The sequence below is a fragment of the Panthera tigris genome, chromosome A3, assembly GCF_018350195.1.
Source record: "Panthera tigris isolate Pti1 chromosome A3, P.tigris_Pti1_mat1.1, whole genome shotgun sequence".
Classification (NCBI taxonomy): Eukaryota; Metazoa; Chordata; class Mammalia; order Carnivora; family Felidae; genus Panthera; species Panthera tigris.
The window spans coordinates 116,527,388-116,545,396 of record NC_056662.1 but is presented as its reverse complement, the minus strand read 5'-3'; the positions used below and the strand labels follow the sequence as shown (position 1 = coordinate 116,545,396).

The window sequence follows — 18,009 nt, the reverse complement described above, 5'->3', positions numbered from 1 at the left end:
CTCCCAGCTCCCGGGGGACCCCCAGGTTGCCCCAGCCCCTCAGCGGGGCAGAGGGGATCCAACTCTGAAGCAAACCAAGCCTCGCCGTCTGACCACCGTGCCCCAAATGTTACTGAGGCTGTGCAAAAAAGGAAAGCCAGAGCGGAAGAAAGCAAGCAGGGCTTATGACATACAATCAGGAGACAGCGTGAGCGACAGCTGCGCTCAGTCTTAGCTGGAGAAGGGTCACAGTGTGGGGAACAGAAAGTAAGGTAGACAAGCCGGTCAACGGGGGTTGGAGCCACACCTGGTGGTTCAGTCTGGGGAAGCCGGTGGTGTGCCCTCCCTCCCGGCTGACAGTCCAACTGGACAGATTCCTGGGCTTTGGATACAAACAGGCAATCTTCTGCTAGATGTTTCTCTGTAGCAAGGGGAAAAGTCAGCCATTGCTCTATTTCTCCCTGCAGGGGAGGCCAGGTGTGGCTTAATGTTTCAATTTTCTGTATTCAAGTGGCTGTTGTGCCTTTAAACCCTTTATTCTAAATGTTTCAAATACCCGGGCCACCATCCACAAGTGTTACTGATGGAAACTCTGGGTCAGAGCCTGAGATAGTTTGACACTTTGGTAATATATACAGTGTTTCCCAAAGAGTGTTCCATGGAACACTAGCCTCCTACATTTTCCTGACAAGGGCAAAGTTCTTTGTATTGGGCAGGGAACATTACCTACCGTATCCTTCCTCTGGAGAACTCACATGTATGTTAGCATATTAAAGCCTCTGAGAAGCTCTGCAATGAAGACATTTGCTTAAATTGTATCTGTTTAATCCAGTGTTTCTCTTCATCCCAGAAACCTTTCTTTATTCACAGTACCGATTAGCGTGTGAGCGCGCCGTGTGTGTGTGCGCGCGCCGTGTGTGTTTGCACGCGCGCGCGCACACACACCTCACCCTCACCCCTGCCCCCTCCCCCACCCCAGGAAATGTCCATGTAGTAGACTGACCTGAGAAAAGCAATTTTCTGAAGCCATTAAAGCTTCTGGATTGGAAGCAATAGGCAATGAATGATTCCAGGTGAATTAAGGCTCTAGCTTCTGCCTCCAAGGAGACAGCAAGTGGAGAGAGGGGGCCACGTACATTTGGAGAGGGACCATGACCCAGAATTCTTGGGAGATGGGTTGCTGTGAGCAGGACATGCAGGAGGTGGCTTAGCTGTGACTATTTCCAAGGCCTCTTGATCTGTGAGAACCATACAGCAGTGACAGGTGCCAGCTTTAGCTAGCTTAACCATGTGGCAGGCCCAGAGGTCTTTCGAGCATTGCTTTTTCTTCAGTTGAAATAAGTTTGCTTCTTCAGGGCTACCTGAGTGGCTCAGTCAGTTGAGCTTCTTAATCTTAACTCTTGATCTTGGCTCAGGTCTTGATCTCAGGGTTGTAAGTTCAAGCCCTGTGCTGGGCTCCATGCTGGGCATGAAGCCTACGTACAAAAAATAAAATAAAATAAAGAGGTTTGCTTATTTGGCATCAAAAGACCAAAATAAAATTTACTCACCAAAAAACAACAACAAAAAAAAAAGCTTTTTCTTTTCATTATTAATTAGGAGTTCAATCTTACTGAAACTCCTTCCACAAATGTCATTGAGCATCTACTCTATAATTCTCTGTGCACTGTGGGTGATGACAGATGAACAAAACCCAGCCTTTGAACTCATGGTTTAATATAAATTACATTAATTGGAAGGATCTCCTATGAAGGAGTTCTTTCATACAGGTCTATTTTCTTTTATGTGTCACATAGTTCTGATCAATGAGGGCTTAAATATTTTTGTTCCTCTATACTTATCTGTGTGATTCTCTTTTCTCCCTAGAAGTGTTCACCCAGAGATTTCTGTAGCCTCTTGGTGTTGATTAGCTATGGCATTTGTTTTAGAACAAAGATACTTTTAGGCAAGAAATTACAATAAAAAGTACTTGCTGTATGTGTTTAGGTATATCTCTAGGCTTGTGTTTATACAGTTATTTTTTATTTTTTAATGTTTATTTTTGAGAGAGAGAGAGAGAGTGTGTGTGTGTGTGTGTGTGTATCCGAAGCAGTCTCCATGCTCTGAGCTGTCAGCACAGAGCCAGATGAGGGGCCCAAACTCACAAACGGCAAGATCATGACCTGAGCCGAAGTCAGGCACCTAACTGACTGAGCCACCCAGGCGCTCCTATATGTTTATGGAAGAAGAAAAGGAGGCAGAATTAGAACACAGTGATTGGAGGGGGTACATGGATTTCTAATTCCCTCTCAAATGTAAAGTATTTTGATTAAATGCTTTTAGTCCAAAGAAAGAAGGATCAGGAAGCAGCTAAAGCAGTTAACTTCATGCAGAGTTGGAAAAGAATTAGAAGCTCAAACAAATGTCCGATCACTGGCCAAGCTAGGTTCAGACATGGGTGAGAGTCAGGAGAGAGATACCTGGGTAAGGTAGAAGGGCAGGGCTCACGGGACTTCTTCCTCTCTACCACCTGCGGCTGCTGAGCCTCTGACTTGACCACCCTCGCAGGAAATAGTCTTCTTCATTCCAAGCATTTCCTTGAGTGAAGAACCACCGTGACTTTGATTCATGGCCTGTCCTTTGGAAGTCTATACTGGTGGGCTGGTTGCTGATGCTGTGTTCTCAAAATCTATTGGCCTGGAATAATACGCTGGCATTGAGCAGGGGAGGGAAAAAAAAGAAGAAGAAGAAAACACAGTAAATACAGTACATCTGAACATTGGACTTTGTTAAAATAGAAATACTTGTCTCCCGGCCTCCCACATGTATTCAATTTAAATGCATGAAAGGAAATGTAATTTTGAGTGTGTCTTGAGGTTAGATTGAGCACCATGGAACTAGATTCAAGTAGATGAAATCAGATTGGATTTTGGAAGGCGATGAGAGGCCATCCCCCCAACCTCCCGAACCTCCCAGTGAAATTTACCTCACCACTGGGCAGGGAAGACCTAATGCGTTTTCCAAAGGTCTACAGCTCAAGCTGGTTTTTGGGTTTTTGGTTTTGTTTTTAATTTTTGTTAATGTTTGTTTATTTTTGAGACAGAGCGGGGGGAGGGGCAGAGAGAGAGAGAGAGAGGGAGACACAGAACCTCAAGCAGGCTCCAATCTCTGAGCTGTCAGCATGGAGCCCAACACAGGGCTTGAACTCATGGACCGTGAGCTGAAGTCAGATGCTTAACCGCCTGAGCCACCCAGACGCCCCTCAAGCTGGTTTTTAGTGACCTTTCAAAAGTTAATTCACCCCTGTGCACCTCAGCTTCCTCCTCTGTAAAATGGGGAGAGTCCCATCTATAGCATAAGTTTGCTGGGAGGCAGTAGGTAACTAGCGTAGAGAATCTAGTTCATGCTGGGCTGGGCACATAGCATATACTCAGCTAAGCACGTTCCTTCCTAAATTGGTGCAAAAAAAGAAAGAGTTCTTTCTTGCCTTTAAATCCTAGATTTGAGGGGAAGCAACCCACTGGGGAAATTCAAATTTTCTCAGACTTTCTCCACATGAGGAGGTTGCTAGGTCTGGCACATCTTGCAGATGCTGATGGTGTGGGCGCTAAGAAAGGTGGGGTGCTCTTTCATAGAGTCTAAGTATTGATTCAGTCTCTCTCCCTGGTTTGCTCACTCCCTACAGTTCAGGAGGGGATGGCTCCCTTGAGACCGTGACCACCTTACCAAGTAAGTACCCACCAGGGGCTCGAGTCTGTTCGCTGGTTCCCCCTGACCCCTGGGCTTCCTGAGTGCCCCTCAGCTAAGAAAGAGGATGTAACATCATCTTTGCGGGCTGCCGCCGAATGGGAGGAGAGGCCCATGGACAGGTAGTTGAGGGGGTGGAATAAGCACTGATTTGGAGCCCTGACACCTGGGTTCAGGCCCTGGCTCTTCTCTGTGCTCGCCCAGGGCAAGGTGGCCTAGGCCAAGTCACCAAACCTTCTGAGGCTCAGGCTTTTTCAACTTGTCCAGAGGGAACAGAGATCCAGTGAGGTAATGAGTATTCCCTGCACCGTGAACTGTGAAAGGAAGAGAAAGAAAGGGAGGAGGGAGGGAGGGAGGGCAGAAGCAAGAAAGGGAGACAGAGAGAGAAGGAAAGAAAAGAAAGGAAACGGAAAGAGAAAAGAAAACCTGAGAGGCTCTTGCTGTTTTGGTCTACCACATCATTTCCACTCAGCCCCAGTCCCTGCCAGACACACCCTCTGCCTCCCTGCCTCCCCTCACTGGAGACGGTCACGAAGCCCACTCTGGGGAGCGTGGACCAGACAGAGTGGACCTTCTGGCCTTCCTCTTAAAGTCTCCGTGTCCCGTTCACCCCCTTCTCTCCCAGATATCCTTCGGAAGTTTAACAGAAATCTCAGAGGCTACGCGGTGGGCACGGGTGACGCCAATGGCACAAATGCATTCCTTAATCAGGCTGTTCCTGGAGCAAAGGCTGGGTATGGCGTTCGGGGAGGAGGGCCTGCGGGGTAGAAAGTGGGAGGCACATGGTCGCTCGCCTTTGAGACTGTAATGCTGGCCTCCATGTGCAAAGGGGACATTCATCCGTTTGCAGCGATGATTTGAGAGGCCTTCAGCCACTCTCTTCCCTGGCTGCCCCTGTGACTAAGGCCACAGCGGGGAAGCTCGAGAGGCTGAAGCTGGGACAGGAGCCACGTCCCTGGAGGCTGAACTCCTGACCTTGCTTCATGGGGTGATGTGTTCTAATCGTGCAACGAACCGACTAACCTTATCCCAGTTTTAAAACTCACTGTGACACAACGGTGCCAGCGAGCTTCACTCTCCACAAAGCCTCACAAGTGGCAGTTCCCCGAAAGCATCAAGGAGTGCCAGCAAATGAACAGACAAGCCGAGAATCTCCAGCCTTGGAGGCTTCTGGGGCCACATGTCATGGCCTATCCCTAGTCCTGCTATGGAGCTAATAGGAAATGCAATTGAGAAGCCAGAGGCAGCTAAAGTGGAATGCTCAGCACCCCCCTCCCCCAGGATGATCTCAGGAGGCCCCTCACCCTGCTTCTGGTGGCTCCAGCTGCCCGGGTTTCTTTGCTCCTGACCCAGCCATCTGAGCCTCCATCACACTGTCACCTTCCTGCTCAGGCCCACGCCCTTCTAGCTGATGGGCACATCCTTCCAACCTGCTCACTCAGCCGGGGAAGACCTTTCTGGATGGCAGAAACATCTGGGGACAGAGGGACCCACCAGCAGGTCCCAGGGGATCATCATGCTGTGGCTCCATGTCACCCACACCTGTAACAGGGGCCTGAACTAGTGGGGCGCTTGGGGTGCTTGAGATCTAGTCTTTCCATGAATTATCTATCAACCCAGGCACGTGCGCAGTATATGTTTATTCCCCACCCCATTCTAAAAGAAGCATCTTACTAAGTTTACCAAAAACATACGAACAAGTAACATGTACATTAGAAAAATCACAGCCACTGGTGGTGGGAAGATGGGGAAGAAGCAGCTGTGTCAATCTGAGCCTTTTTACAGTTATCATGCCTGAGCATCAAACTCTCAGCTTCCTAGCAGCCAGAGTAAAAAGAGAAAGCATGTTAAAACGTTTATAGATCTGGTTTCAGGATCTATACTGGTCCTTCAAAGGAGATCAATGGAATCCCAGAAGAGTCCTAAAAAGGAGACCACGAGTAACAAAGACAGTTGACAATACCCTTGACTACAGCTTTAGGACAAACATATGAGTGGCTTTTCAAAGGGTTATTTGTTGTAATAAGTCTTCAGAACAGGCAAGTAGCTCCTTGTCCTTGAGCCTCAGGATCTCTGGCAGTTCATGCAATGGGGATAATGCCATGGAAACCTCCAGTTCAGGCCCTTTAGGAGGAAAAATCCAGGCACTGTTCCTCAGTAGGACTGATTTCCTCTCCTTCTCAGGGAACTTATGAGCCAAGTCCAGACTCTGGTACAGAGGATGAAAGATGACCATGTGAGTCGGATTTATGGTTATTTTTAAGCACTAATTTTCTAACCCACTAAAGTCCCCAAATGGAGTGGTCTGCTGTGAAAACAGTGAGCCCTGTCACTAAAGGCATTTAAGCAGTGGTAGGAGAGCCCATATCCAAGGCCCTGGAGGAGATTACACCCATGGTGGTGGGGGTGGGGTGTCATCACTGATCACAATGATCTTGAAAGTCCCTCCTGATGCTAAGGTTCTGTGGTCTATAAATCAGCCTCTAAAATTCTTTCAGCTCCGAGATTCTGATTCTATTATTTTGAGTGGGCAAGGAAGTCTTAGAAGGTTGACTGGATTTCCTAGAGCTGTGGCATTATTTGTGTGTTTGTTGGAAATCATCAAGCATTTTCCTCCTGTATAGAGAGTGAATTTCCACAAGGACTGGAAGATTATCACGGTGCTGATTGGAGGCAGCGATTTATGTGACTACTGCACGGATTCGGTAATGGGGGCAGCTGGGCCTACTCACTGCTCCTGACATTGACCAGTAGGCTTGGGGGTCCTCTTTGAGAACAGGCCCTGGAACCAAGGCTGGGACTGTCCAGCTATGCCTGTGTGTGTGTGTGCGTGCACGTGCAAACACACACACACACACACACACACACTCACACTCCTCTTACCCCGTGACCCTCAGATTTCTGGCTCCACCTCCACATCCCAGGTGGTAGATGTGGTACTTCTACTCTCCTCTTACAATTCCAGAAAATCCAGAAAGCGGGGCAAGTGTGTAGACCCCCACAGTGGGAGGGAGGACCTGCACATTCACCTCCTAAACTAAAGCTTGTCTTCGGGCTGGCCCATCTTTGGTGACAGCAAGGAGTCAACTGTTCCGATTCTGACACGATGAGCTGGTCACAACCAGGGGCCAGAGGGAGAAGAAGTCCTTTGCGTGGAGCCGGAGGGGACCCTTCAACTGGCCCCCTACCCTCTCCCCTGAACCAGCCCCTCACCTCCCTCCTCTCTCTTCCCAGAATCTGTATTCTGCAGCCAAGTTTTTTGACCATCTCCGCAATGCCTTGGACATCCTGCATAGAGAGGTGGGTAGGGGTTCCCACAAGGGGTTCTTGAGCTGGACACAGCTCAAGAATGTGGGGGGTAAAGGTGGATGGAGACAAGAAGGTGAGATGCCCCCTCCCCCGAAGGAGACAGCCAAGGGCGTGGGCTCCTCCCTTTTCTAGAGTTTGGGCCCTACCCCAAGGATGCCTATTCCATTTGGAATCAACACAGAAGGATCTCAGGCTTGAAGAAAAGTAGGCAGCTCGTGTGCTAATCATCCCCTACCACCACCTGGGACATTGCCTAGGGGCAGCAGCATGGTGGGTCCAAGGCTGGGCCCTGCACTCTGAGCCGTAGGCTGTATCTGGAGCAAGCCCCTCTCTGGTCCTGCTCCCAGGAGCTCATTCCCTTTCTACCCCCCTGACATGGGGAAGCCGCTCCAGCAGCCCAGTGGGGGGCACTCCAACCACCACCTGCTTCTCTGGGCGGCTGAGTCTTCATGCCTGCTCAGCAGAGTGGGTCCAGGTTGGGCTAGAGGGAAATGGCAAATGGGGCACCTATCCCAGCACATTTGAAGCTTGCTGACTGATGGCTGAATAGAGCTGAACCATCAGGAGTTGGACTCCGGTCTGCCATATTGTCCCACGCCAGGAGGCGCCACTCACGCTGTAGCTCATGTGGGCACCGTAGCCTTCAGGGACCTAGGCGGTCATCTGTGTAGAGGCCTTCCCAAGACTCCACTCAGGGACAACTGAGCTGGAGTTCTGTAGGGACCCCAGAGCTAGTCCCACTTCTCAGGACCCTAAGGCAGTTTGAGGGAGAAGCCCCCAGAGCCCCTCTCTCACCTGCAGCCTTTCCCTTAGGTGCCCAGAGCCCTGGTCAACCTGGTGGACTTCATGAACCCCAGTGTCATGCGACAGGTGTTCCTGGGCAATCCAGACAAGTGCCCTGTGCAGCAGGCCAGGTAGGCAGATGCTGGCTGCCCCAGAAAGAGAAGCACTGACCCCCTGGTCTGGCTCATACAGTGGTGACTCCTCAGGGTCTTTGTGACTTGGTTTGTCTATGTGTCCAAGTCTGTAAAGGGGGTCTTAGGAGCGCCCCCTTCTGAGAGGTTGGGGACATGGCCCCCCTTACTGAACCTCTGTGACATGGGAGCCACAAAGGAGAAGGTCAGGGCTGGGACAAAGGCTGGTGTTTGAGAAACAGTGTAGTCCAGCCTGTGAAAAGGGGAACCGTGTAGGGATGTATACGTACGTGGTCAAGTTGGAACAGAAAGTGAGGAAATGATCCACAGAATTCGGTTACCTTTACGGGGAAGGAGCAAATTGGGGAACTTCAGAATGGGTGTGTTTTGTTTCTGACGCAGGGTGAGAGGTGCACAGGTACATGTTTCATTCATCTTCATACCTTATATGTACATTTATTTATTTAACCAATAGTTTCACGGAACCAACTGTGTGCCTGGCACTGTTCTGAGTACTTTAGAGATAATATCTGCTTTAACATTAAGTGCATTTCGTGAGCGTGAAATAATTCATGATGAAATTCATTCAGACTCATTATGAATTCACAGTTCACGATCAAGGGGGACACAGTGAGACACTAGTGTGAACTAAGGAGGTATCCGAGGGCGTGAGCATCAGAGGCCCCCAAATATAGGCTCCCATACCAAGGATGCATTTTAATTTTATTCTTAAGAATTAAACACTGAATTTTCATTGCCTAAATTCATTTGTTCGGCATAACTTGCCACAGGCCCTGTGCCGACAGTCAGATACTGGTTCTCTATGAGTATGAGAGGGTGTTCACTCACGTGCCCTTGGGACTTTGTCCAGTCCCTGTGTCAGGCTGGGAACCTACTCCTGAGAACAGGCATCAGAGCCGCGGGGCACATGTGCTCCTAAGGGGGGCGGGGGGCAGCTCAAGCGAACAGAACCAGTTCTGACCAGAGCTTCAGCTCCGGGTCCCCCTGCCTCCCCCTCTTTGTGCAGCATTTTGTGTAACTGCATTCTGACCCCTCGGGAGAGCTCCCAAGAGCTGGCCAGGCTAGAGGCCATCACCCAAGCCTACCAGGTGAGACCAAGAAAGGCACCATCTGGGGTGACCTCCCCCTACTCAGTCAACACACCAGCGCTTGGGGAAGGGAAGAGCTATTCGAGGTTTGAGGACATCACCCTCTGGGCCCCTTCCTCTGCCCCACCTCGCTGAAGTGTCTCAGGCACCTTGGTTAGAGTCATCCCAAAGGGATCCAGGTGACAACGCCCTTGTGGCCCAGCTGCCCTCGGTGGCTTAACCCCGTGCTCAGCCTGAAGAGGTCAGTAGTTATAGGTGCTCCATGGGTGGGCCTTTTCCTCCCCTGCACCCTGGAGGCCCAGCTGCCCCCGTCCCTCCCCCGTTCTTTCCCCCTCCTCACCAGGCAGACCACAAACGGGGGGGTTAGAGGCCCTGAGCCTGTGGCCTTCTGGAGACCCTGCTCAGGTTTTTATTCCTTGTGGCACTTCCTGTATGGCTCTTCAGATTTGCAATTCCCTTAAAAGAAAGGTGAACCAACTGGTTTCCAGTTCTCTGGAAAGAGATTTGCAGTCACACGTGTTTGTGCTCTTGAGGGAAGGGCTGATTCACCCCCTCATGCGGGGAGATGGGGGCAGGGATGCTACCCACCACTCCCTTGCTTCCCCCACTGGGCTTTTGGGCCCCCCAGGGCCGGTATTGAAAGCACCCCGCGTGTACCCACAGAGCAGCATGCGTGAACTGGTGGAGTCAGGCCGCTATGACACAAGGGAGGACTTCTCCGTGGTACTGCAGCCTTTCTTCCGCAACATCCGGCTCCCCGTCCTGGCGGTACGCTCCCTGCTCTCCCCGTTGGGGCTCCTGGGAGGAGGAAGAAGAAATTCAAGGCAGAGTTGCCAAGGGCTTTCAGGAGAGTGTGAATACAATGGGGAAGAGGCAGGCAACTCTCCCGGTGCTGGTCTGGCCGTACAGCCTCCTTGGGCACCTGAGCTGTGTTCCTAGAGGCAGCCGGATGTGGGATGTTTTCATTACTACTGATAGTGACCTCCATTTTGTTAAGCACCTGCTATGTGCCAGGCCCTGGGTCTGCCGTAGTAAAATCTTCACAACTACCTTTGAGAGGAGTGTCTTCATCCCCACATAACAGGCTCAGAGGGGTGAAGTATCCTTCCTACAATCACATAGGGAAAGAGGGACAGAGAGGCAAGATTTGAACATATCCAACTTCAGATTATACACTTTATGCCACACACGGACCACCGAAGTGATAAAGGAGGGTTCTGGGTAATGGGTCCCCCTACCCCCCCGCCATGCTCTCCACCTGACACACTGAGCCAAAGAGCTCTGTGTGTGCACTGGGGTGGGGACTCGGTTCTCTCCTCCTGGGCCTCCATCCACAGGGTCTCGCCTAGTTGGAGGGGAGCTGGAAGAGGCCTTGAGCGCCCCTGATCACCTCAAGAGAGATGAGGGTGTTGGTTGCCCTGGTGTCAGCTTTGCCCAGGCCTGCCCCAAAGCTCTGCCCCACTCTCCCCACCAAGACCACTGGAACCAGCTGACCAAGGCCTGGGAAGGAGCTTTTCCTAGCTGGCTTGCCAAGACTCCTCAGGGACTAGGATCTCATTCCCTCAACCATGGCATGGGCTAGGGCATTGCACAACTGTGCCTAAAAATAAATATAACGCTTTTTAAAAACATTAAATAAGTGGCATTGTGGGGCCAGAAAGGAGAATGGGGGGTTGGGGTCACCCAAGGCTATTGATCTGTGGGATTGCTCTTATCTCCCTGTTGAGGTGAGCAGACCTTGTAGAAGGCCTCTTGGGAACTTCCCTAGAGGGAGGGGGGCACCGAGTGGCCACCCCCAGGGGTCAGGCCGATCAGCTGTGGCCCCCTCTTTACCCTCCATACCAAAAGGATCTTAAATCCATTTTTCTGTTTCAGGATGGGCACCTGGATATATCCTTCTTCGCCCCAGACTGTATCCACCCAAGTCAGAAATTCCACTCCCAGCTCTCCAGAGCCCTTTGGGCCAATATGGTAAAATAAGTGGGGTATCCCTGGGTCTCTGGGGCTCTAGTCTAGCAAAGCACCAGCACCTATAGAATGGTGCCTGTTCCTGGCCTCCCTTTGCAAGTAAGGCGTAAAGGAGCAGTGGCTGGCCCAACTGCAGAAGTCTATAGAACTGAAAATATGGAGTCCTTAGGATTCTCGGATCAACTTCACTCTCTCCTTTGTGCTTTGCGCTGTGAGGAGGGACTCTCTTCGGAATGCCAGGCAGACCCCTCACATTCATTCAATATGTTCTACGTGCCAGCAGCTAGGCGAGGCGGTGTAAACCATGTTATCTCAGCCTCTCGCCAGGCCTGCCAGCCAACTCTCAGGAGTTTCTAAGGAAGCCGAGTCCTGGAGACTCGGAGACACTTGCCCAGCATCCCCCAGCAGAGCCAGGAGAGGAGGCCAAACCCCCTGACCTCAAGCTGTGAGCTGTCCCCGATGCCAGGTGCTGCCAGGGAATGTTTGCTTCAGCGGCAGCAAATTAGTGCACCTGATCTCTCTTTTCTTCCCCAATAGCTTGAGCCACTAGGAAGGAAAACAGATACCCTGGACCTGATGGCAAATATATCCCTCTCCTGCCCTCCTCAGGTAATGGGGGAGGACCTGCCTTGCCCCTCTCCAGACACCACAGCTCAGACCTTGCCCTCACCTGGTCCTGGCCAGGGGACTTTAGAAGGTGAACAGGAGGACTTTAGAAGGAGGGAAGTGGCTGGGAACTGAAAGCAGAGGAGAGAGCGCAGAAGACCTTCTTTGACAAGATGAGAGAAGCAGGTGGTGGGGGTGGGAAGCCCAGGCCAAGCAGAGGCAGAGGATCCGGACGAGAGCTGTGGGTTCATGGGAAGGTGGGGGTGGGGGCAAGAAGCCAGAAGTGTGGCAAGAAGGCTCGTTTTAGCAACAGCGCTTGGGGCCGCTGGGAAAGTCTGACTGCGGGTCAGGAGCCTTCGTGAGAAGCCAGGCGGCTCTGAAGTTGTGGTTAGTGGTCTTAGAGCCAGGAGTGGGAGCTCCCAGCAGGGCCGGGGGTCAAATAGGAGAGCTGGCAAAGGGCACCAGGGAGCTGGTGGAGGAGGGGCCACTGGGGCAGGACTCAGCTCAGGGCTCCTTTTAAGGAGGAAAATGTTAAGTGGTTGTTAAACTTGATTTCAGGCCTAGGGTGGGGGCAAGTTCCCACTGCCTTCAGCTCCCTTTCCTAGGCCCTGTCTTAACAGCTTTTTAACCAAATAAGGCGGAAGCCAGAGGGCCCTCAGGCGGGAGGTGGTTAAAGCAGAAGGGCCTGACCCAGCCTGACCCTTTCCCTGCTGGGTCTGGCGGCCTCACCCTCTCCTGCCCTGAGGGCTGAGCAAGAAATTGACTGGCAGCTCCCCCATGTGTCTACCAGGGCTCCAGGGAGCCTGGGCACCCTAGCTCACACCCATGCTCCCTACCTGCTGCCTCCCCCAGCCCAGCCTCGTGCACCATCAGGAGGGCAAGGGCGGTGGGAAGGAGGCATAGAGAATGAAGGCAGTGAGGGCAAAGGGCTGGGTTGCTGGGTCTAGTGCTTGGAGCGAAGGAATAGGCAAACGATGTAACACACGTAACACGGATGCCTCCAGCCCGGTGGTCAGATCTGCTGAAGGGCTAGGGCGAGGTCCCAGAGGGAGCCCTACTGTGCCAGGTGTAGACTGTTTAATTGCTAGGTCCTGAGGCTGTCCAGGAGTTTCCAGGGGAGGGATCAGGCAACCTACATAATGGGGGCATTTGGGGACTCAGAGCAGTGGCTGTGAACCATACCAGAACTATTTCAGTGTTTTGACAACCCGGATGTCCATCCTGAACATCAGCCATGGAAAATCCTCTCCGATCTGTCAATTGCCTTTCCGTTAAATAGTAAACGTAATAACTCCTTCCAGGGACCGGTCATTCGCTCTTCCTCCCCACAAACATTTATTAAGTACCAGGTCGGAGCCCAGGTACCGGGTCAGGGAGAGCTCTGTCACCATGGGCCTCAAGGGGACCTGTGCCACTCTCTGCCCCAAACCAGGCAAGGAGCCACAAAAGGGTGCCGCTTCAAACCAGCACGTCGGGCCACAGTGGGCTCTGCTCCAGCTTCTGGGCTGAGCCTGACTGAGCCATTGGTAAGCAGAGGAGAGCAAAGCCAGCCTCTTAGAAGTGCAGAAGCCCAGCCTGGGAGAAGCGGTTGCCAGGCAACCCCAGAGCCCGTTCCGAAAGGATCCATCTGTTGGCCAGCCCCGCTTCCCCACACCAGGCAACGCAGCACCCTGCGTCCCCCTGGCCCATCTGCTCCCTCCCGTGTGCCTCCGAGCTCTATAAAAGTCCACCAACATCTCAGTGCGAGCCGACAGGGGCCAGGCAGAACATATTTTAGTCCTAGCTGTGTCTAAACATAGAGGCAACAGGCAGGACCCAGCGGGGAGAAGGGGGCCGGGATGGATGGGAGCACTGGAGAGCTTTCTCAGCCTCCTCCCTGCTCCTCCCCCTGCCCTAGGCAACCGTGAGGTAGTCTGCCAGACGGGTCGGGCACTTAATAGCACTCCATGGATTTCTGTCAGACTTTCAGGTTGGACACATGATCTTCCAGCCAGCTTTTGATTAGCCGCTCTGTGGACTGCGACCGCTGTCCCCTTTCTGCTCTCATTGCCTCTCTGCCCACGCCTCCCCTAACCCAGGGCAGCCGGCTGTGGCTCCTCTCCAGGCTTTGAAGAAACCAGCTGGAAAACCAACATGGGTCTCTCTCTGTTCCTATTCCTCTTGTCCTCTCTCTGCCTTTGTCCATGTTAACCGCCTTCTCCAAGAAGTTCATCTCTGCCTGCATTCCTGGAGGCAAAGCCACCATGGTTGGGCTGTCTTTCTAGTCACTGTCTCTTCTTGTTTCCCAAATGGGGACATTCTCCCACTTTCCTGTCCCACCTCGATTCCCTTTTTCTGTCTCCACATCCCCTCGCTCAGATTTGTCGGTTTCCACAGTTTTCTGTTAAATTTCTCTGCCCAGACTTCCCCAGCCCGTGTCTTCATTTCTCCTTTCTTAAACTCCAGTTCTGTTCTTCTAACCTGGAAGAGATGTTTCCTGCTGGGGTGCCCTGGGTGGCGTAAGGTTGCCCAGAAGGCAGCTTAAACGTATTGCCAGGGTATCAACAAAGCGGGGAACCAGAGAGAGACACCGAGAAGGGAGAGGACAGAGAAAGAGAGAAACTGAAATAACGTTAAGTGCTATTTCACCAATCTTTCATCTTGAGAAAAAGGAGAGGTCTGCTGGGTTCTCTTATATTTACTTTACTGCCTAGCAGTGTTTCTCTTTTGAATTACATATGGGGGACACTATTATATTTTGAATGCTTTGGACTTCTAAATCCTGCCCCACCTCACCATCACCCCAAACTCAACAAACATCCAACCAAAAAATTATTTTTGAGTAAGAAATGTCAAAATAGGCACTATTTGTCTCCCCAAACCGTCTGATCCTTAGGACTTCCCTATTTCTGTATTGTTGTGGTTTTCACAGGTCTGTGGGTGTGGGACATCGGGTGCCCTATCTGATAGGAGCCTTCCTAGTGCCCCCCCACCTGTCCTCTTTTCCTTTCCTCCTGCCACCACCTCCATTCACATCCTCATCACTTTGTGTGCTAAATGTCCTGTGGCCCTTCCCACCATAAAAACAACAGAGAATTCTATAACCTTAGGATCTCATCAGGGAGGGCCTTGGCGTCCTGTGGGTGGGATGTGTCCTGTAATAACTGAGCTATTCCTCCCAAGGCATCTCTATGGCGTCTACTTAAACTTCCATGCTCTCAAGGCCGCACCTTTCAACTGGCTGCCCAGTTGTGAAATCAGATTAGTCGGTCATGAACCAGCACGTTTGGAATGGGATGGGACTGGGTAGAGAGGCCAAGGGCATTCCATATAGTACTGTTATGTCCTCCTTCCTGTCACTAGCACCAACCCCCACCCCCCGCACCCTCCCTCGTCTTCTCCTTATCTCAGACAAGCCTTCCAAACCCTGCCTCATGTGGTAGGTATGCCCCCTGGAATGTAGGCCCCCTTTGGGTAGGTGCCTAGGCTTGACTGTACCCTCCTCGTTTGGTCTGAGCAGCACAGGACAGAAGAAAACCTCCACTCCTTCCCTGAAGAACCTCACACCTAGTAACACAGCCAAGATGAACATGACCTTCCCTGTAGCCACTGACTCACGGTGCTGATTCATGACAGGTGGCTGTGCTGGCACTGGCCACCCCAGGCAGGCCACACCATCTCTGCACGGCCCTGCCTAGGAGAACACACGCCCTGGTGCTGGCATCCCATCAGCTTCACTTTCTACCTACTGGCGTTACAGATCTAGCTTCAGAGAGCCAGTCAGACTCGCTGCAATCAGTCCCTTTTCCACCTTATCAGCTCCACGCTAGGCCCTTCCACCGCTGTGACTCACGCATGCACTATGTGGTCAGTGGTCAATAAACAAGGCTACCTCTCTGCCACTGCCCTGGACCTGTTCTCATTGTTCCTGCTCTGGCCTCACTCGCCACAGCATTCCAGTGTCTCCTTGACCTCTGACCCCTTTGACTCAGTCTCCCCTTTCTGGCCTCTCCTCCAACCCTTGGGTCATGTGACCAAACCGACTCTCCAGTTGGCCTTTCAGGACTCCCAGAAGGGCAGGGTGAGTCTTTGCCCCCTGGTTGTTCCTGTGCTGGCCACTCTGGGGCTAGTTCCAGCCCCCAGACCCTGTACCCAGTCAGGTCTCCCTTGACGTGGTGGGGAAAACCATTGGTGACCCTCCACGCACTGAGTCTCCTACTTGAGGTCCATATGTCCCCAGATCCTATAGCCAATTCTTCAGCAATTACTGCACTTACTGGACACACTGGTCTCTGAGGCTTTACTTCCTCACAGCGTCATCTCATGCTTTCTGCCTGACCGGGTTGTGAGCCTCTTTGTACCCTCCCCTCATCGTAGCACCTAGAACAGGGCTCTGAACACGTGGGCCGCTTACACACACGTAGGTCAGTTATTTGTAGAATGCTCCCACATTGCCCTCCTCGGATGGGGAATGCTCAGCGGCTGCCAACAATATCAGCTGAGACAAGCCCAGTTAGCCATGGTGACGTGCCATCGTGAGCCCTCCGCGGCCTTGCACGCTTCCTGCCCTTGGCTCTCAGTACTCATCAGGCCCATGTTTCAGCTAGGAAGGCTGAGCCTCAGGAGGAGGGAGAGACACGTGGGGGTTCCGGGGAGCCAGGATCGGTGCCGGGCCTGCAGTGTTGCACATGCAGACTCAGTCCTCCAAGGCCACTGCTGAGTCCCTCACTTCCTCTTCCTCCGCCTGACCGACAAGCTCTTTCACTGGTCTGACCCTGCTGTGAGAAAGGCCTGTCCGGTCAGACCCCACTCTGCACTCACTACCTGCTCTCTACCTGGACCAGGTCCCTCCCCTGTACTGGACCTCAGTTGCTCCTCATCTGTAAAATGGGGGCTTTCGGGGGTTGCAAACTCAGAGGCCAGGCCAGGCAGGAACACGATTGGGTGGATGGGACTAGGTATCGGACAGGAGGCAGTGGGAGGGCCGGAACTGAAGACCATGCACCTTTTCTTAAAGCATTCAGACTCTTCTTCTCTCCTCCCCACCCCTCTTCTTTTTTAACACCAGTCAGGCCAAAATAAAGGAGAACAAAACAAAATGTCTTCTGGCTCAGTTTAGCCCACAGGCAGTCAGTTTTCAACCCCTGGAACTGATCCCCAGTGACCCCCCTCCTCCAACAGGCTGGTTCTTCTTTCTTATTCCCATTTTAACCTAAATGTTTCGGCCATTCCACAGAGCACGTCTGGTGAAACTGTTGGTGGCCCTAGGCCACTTGCTAACTCCTGGTCTCAGGCTTACTAACTTGTTCTCGCTTCTTATCATTTTTACATTTTCTCATTACTTTGTGTTTCCCCTGTTTCTCCTTTGCCTACTTCCTTCTTCCTGCTTCAATTAACCCTCACCTGTGACTGAATGCACTTGGATCTTGACCGGGCTTGGGAGAAAACCAATTGTGAAATAGATTAGGACATGAAGAGGCTGTCTCACAATAAAAATAAGACCACAGTACATGAAGCCAACCTGAAGGGAGTAAGACACAAAGTTCAAAGGAGGCAAGGGAAAAAAAAAGATGAAAATATATTGATCGTCAATACTTTCTGGAAAAGAAAAAAATGCTATAATGCGGATCTCTTGGAGAAGGTACAAAGGAAATAAAAGCGATCATTCTGAGGATTAGGTAGATAGACGTTCTGTTGCTACAGTGAAAACCAAACCCTAGAACCCTGAGAAGAACATGCACGGAACCCTTTTGAGGTCTCTGCACTTCCTGCCAAAGCTGTTACATAAAACCCTTCAGAGGATGAATTAAATTAAGTTTAGGCGGTTCTTACTATTGAAATGCAGACGAGTCGTGTTAAATAAATCGAGAGGACGGCATTGTTAGTCCTCTTTCCTAAGTAACCTTCGAGGCTGTCAGATAAGCTCTCCCTGTGGTTTCTGTTCTCTTTTAGAACGAGCCCTTCCTGAGAACTCCCCGGAACAGCAACTACACCTACCCCACCAAGCCGGCCATTGAGGTAACCCCTGACGCACGTCTGCCTCTCTCAGGGACAAAGCATTTCTACCTGCCAGTGACTCGGGGTGTGGTACGCTTTCCAGAGTCTGAGCTTAAGCAGAAATGCACCCATCTTACATACTGGAAATTGGAATGTGAAAAAAAAAAAAAAAAAAGGTTCCTGAACCATGAAATTCCCGGTTTGTCCTAACATGTTCTCAAGTGCTTACTGACATCAGCAACCAACTAGACGAAGTGCCAGTGGATTGGCTTTCGTGAACCTTTGCACAGACCTCATTTCTGATTAGGCTGCTCAGCCTTTCAAGCAGGGGTGAGGGGGAGGTGGTGGGTTTGATGAGCCATAGACTTCCGGTAAGGTGGAAGCTGAGTGGGAAGAGCCTCGGTTCCAGGGGCCGGGCCCAA

At 51.7% G+C, this 18,009-nt stretch overlaps 1 protein-coding gene and 1 long non-coding RNA gene across 2 annotated transcripts in view; one reads left to right on the top strand and one right to left on the bottom strand.

The window, feature by feature from the left end:
* The window catches only part of PLB1 (phospholipase B1), a 143,254-nt gene that overhangs the window by 100,904 nt on the left and 24,341 nt on the right, over positions 1–18,009 (top strand). Inside the window, exons 35-45 of the mRNA XM_042982257.1 lie at positions 3,644–3,687; positions 4,331–4,439; positions 5,890–5,941; positions 6,330–6,410; positions 6,940–7,005; positions 7,828–7,928; positions 8,956–9,037; positions 9,701–9,805; positions 10,913–11,008; positions 11,543–11,614; positions 17,543–17,608. Coding sequence (XP_042838191.1) covers positions 3,644–3,687; positions 4,331–4,439; positions 5,890–5,941; positions 6,330–6,410; positions 6,940–7,005; positions 7,828–7,928; positions 8,956–9,037; positions 9,701–9,805; positions 10,913–11,008; positions 11,543–11,614; positions 17,543–17,608 — 874 coding nt within the window. The remainder of the gene's footprint in view (positions 1–3,643; positions 3,688–4,330; positions 4,440–5,889; positions 5,942–6,329; positions 6,411–6,939; positions 7,006–7,827; positions 7,929–8,955; positions 9,038–9,700; positions 9,806–10,912; positions 11,009–11,542; positions 11,615–17,542; positions 17,609–18,009) is intronic.
* On the bottom strand, positions 1,427–9,773 carry LOC122237411. Its single transcript, XR_006215950.1, has 3 exons — positions 9,699–9,773; positions 2,439–2,668; positions 1,427–1,454 (listed from the first exon to the last, which is right to left on the bottom strand). It is a non-coding gene; the product is annotated as an uncharacterized LOC122237411 (long non-coding RNA).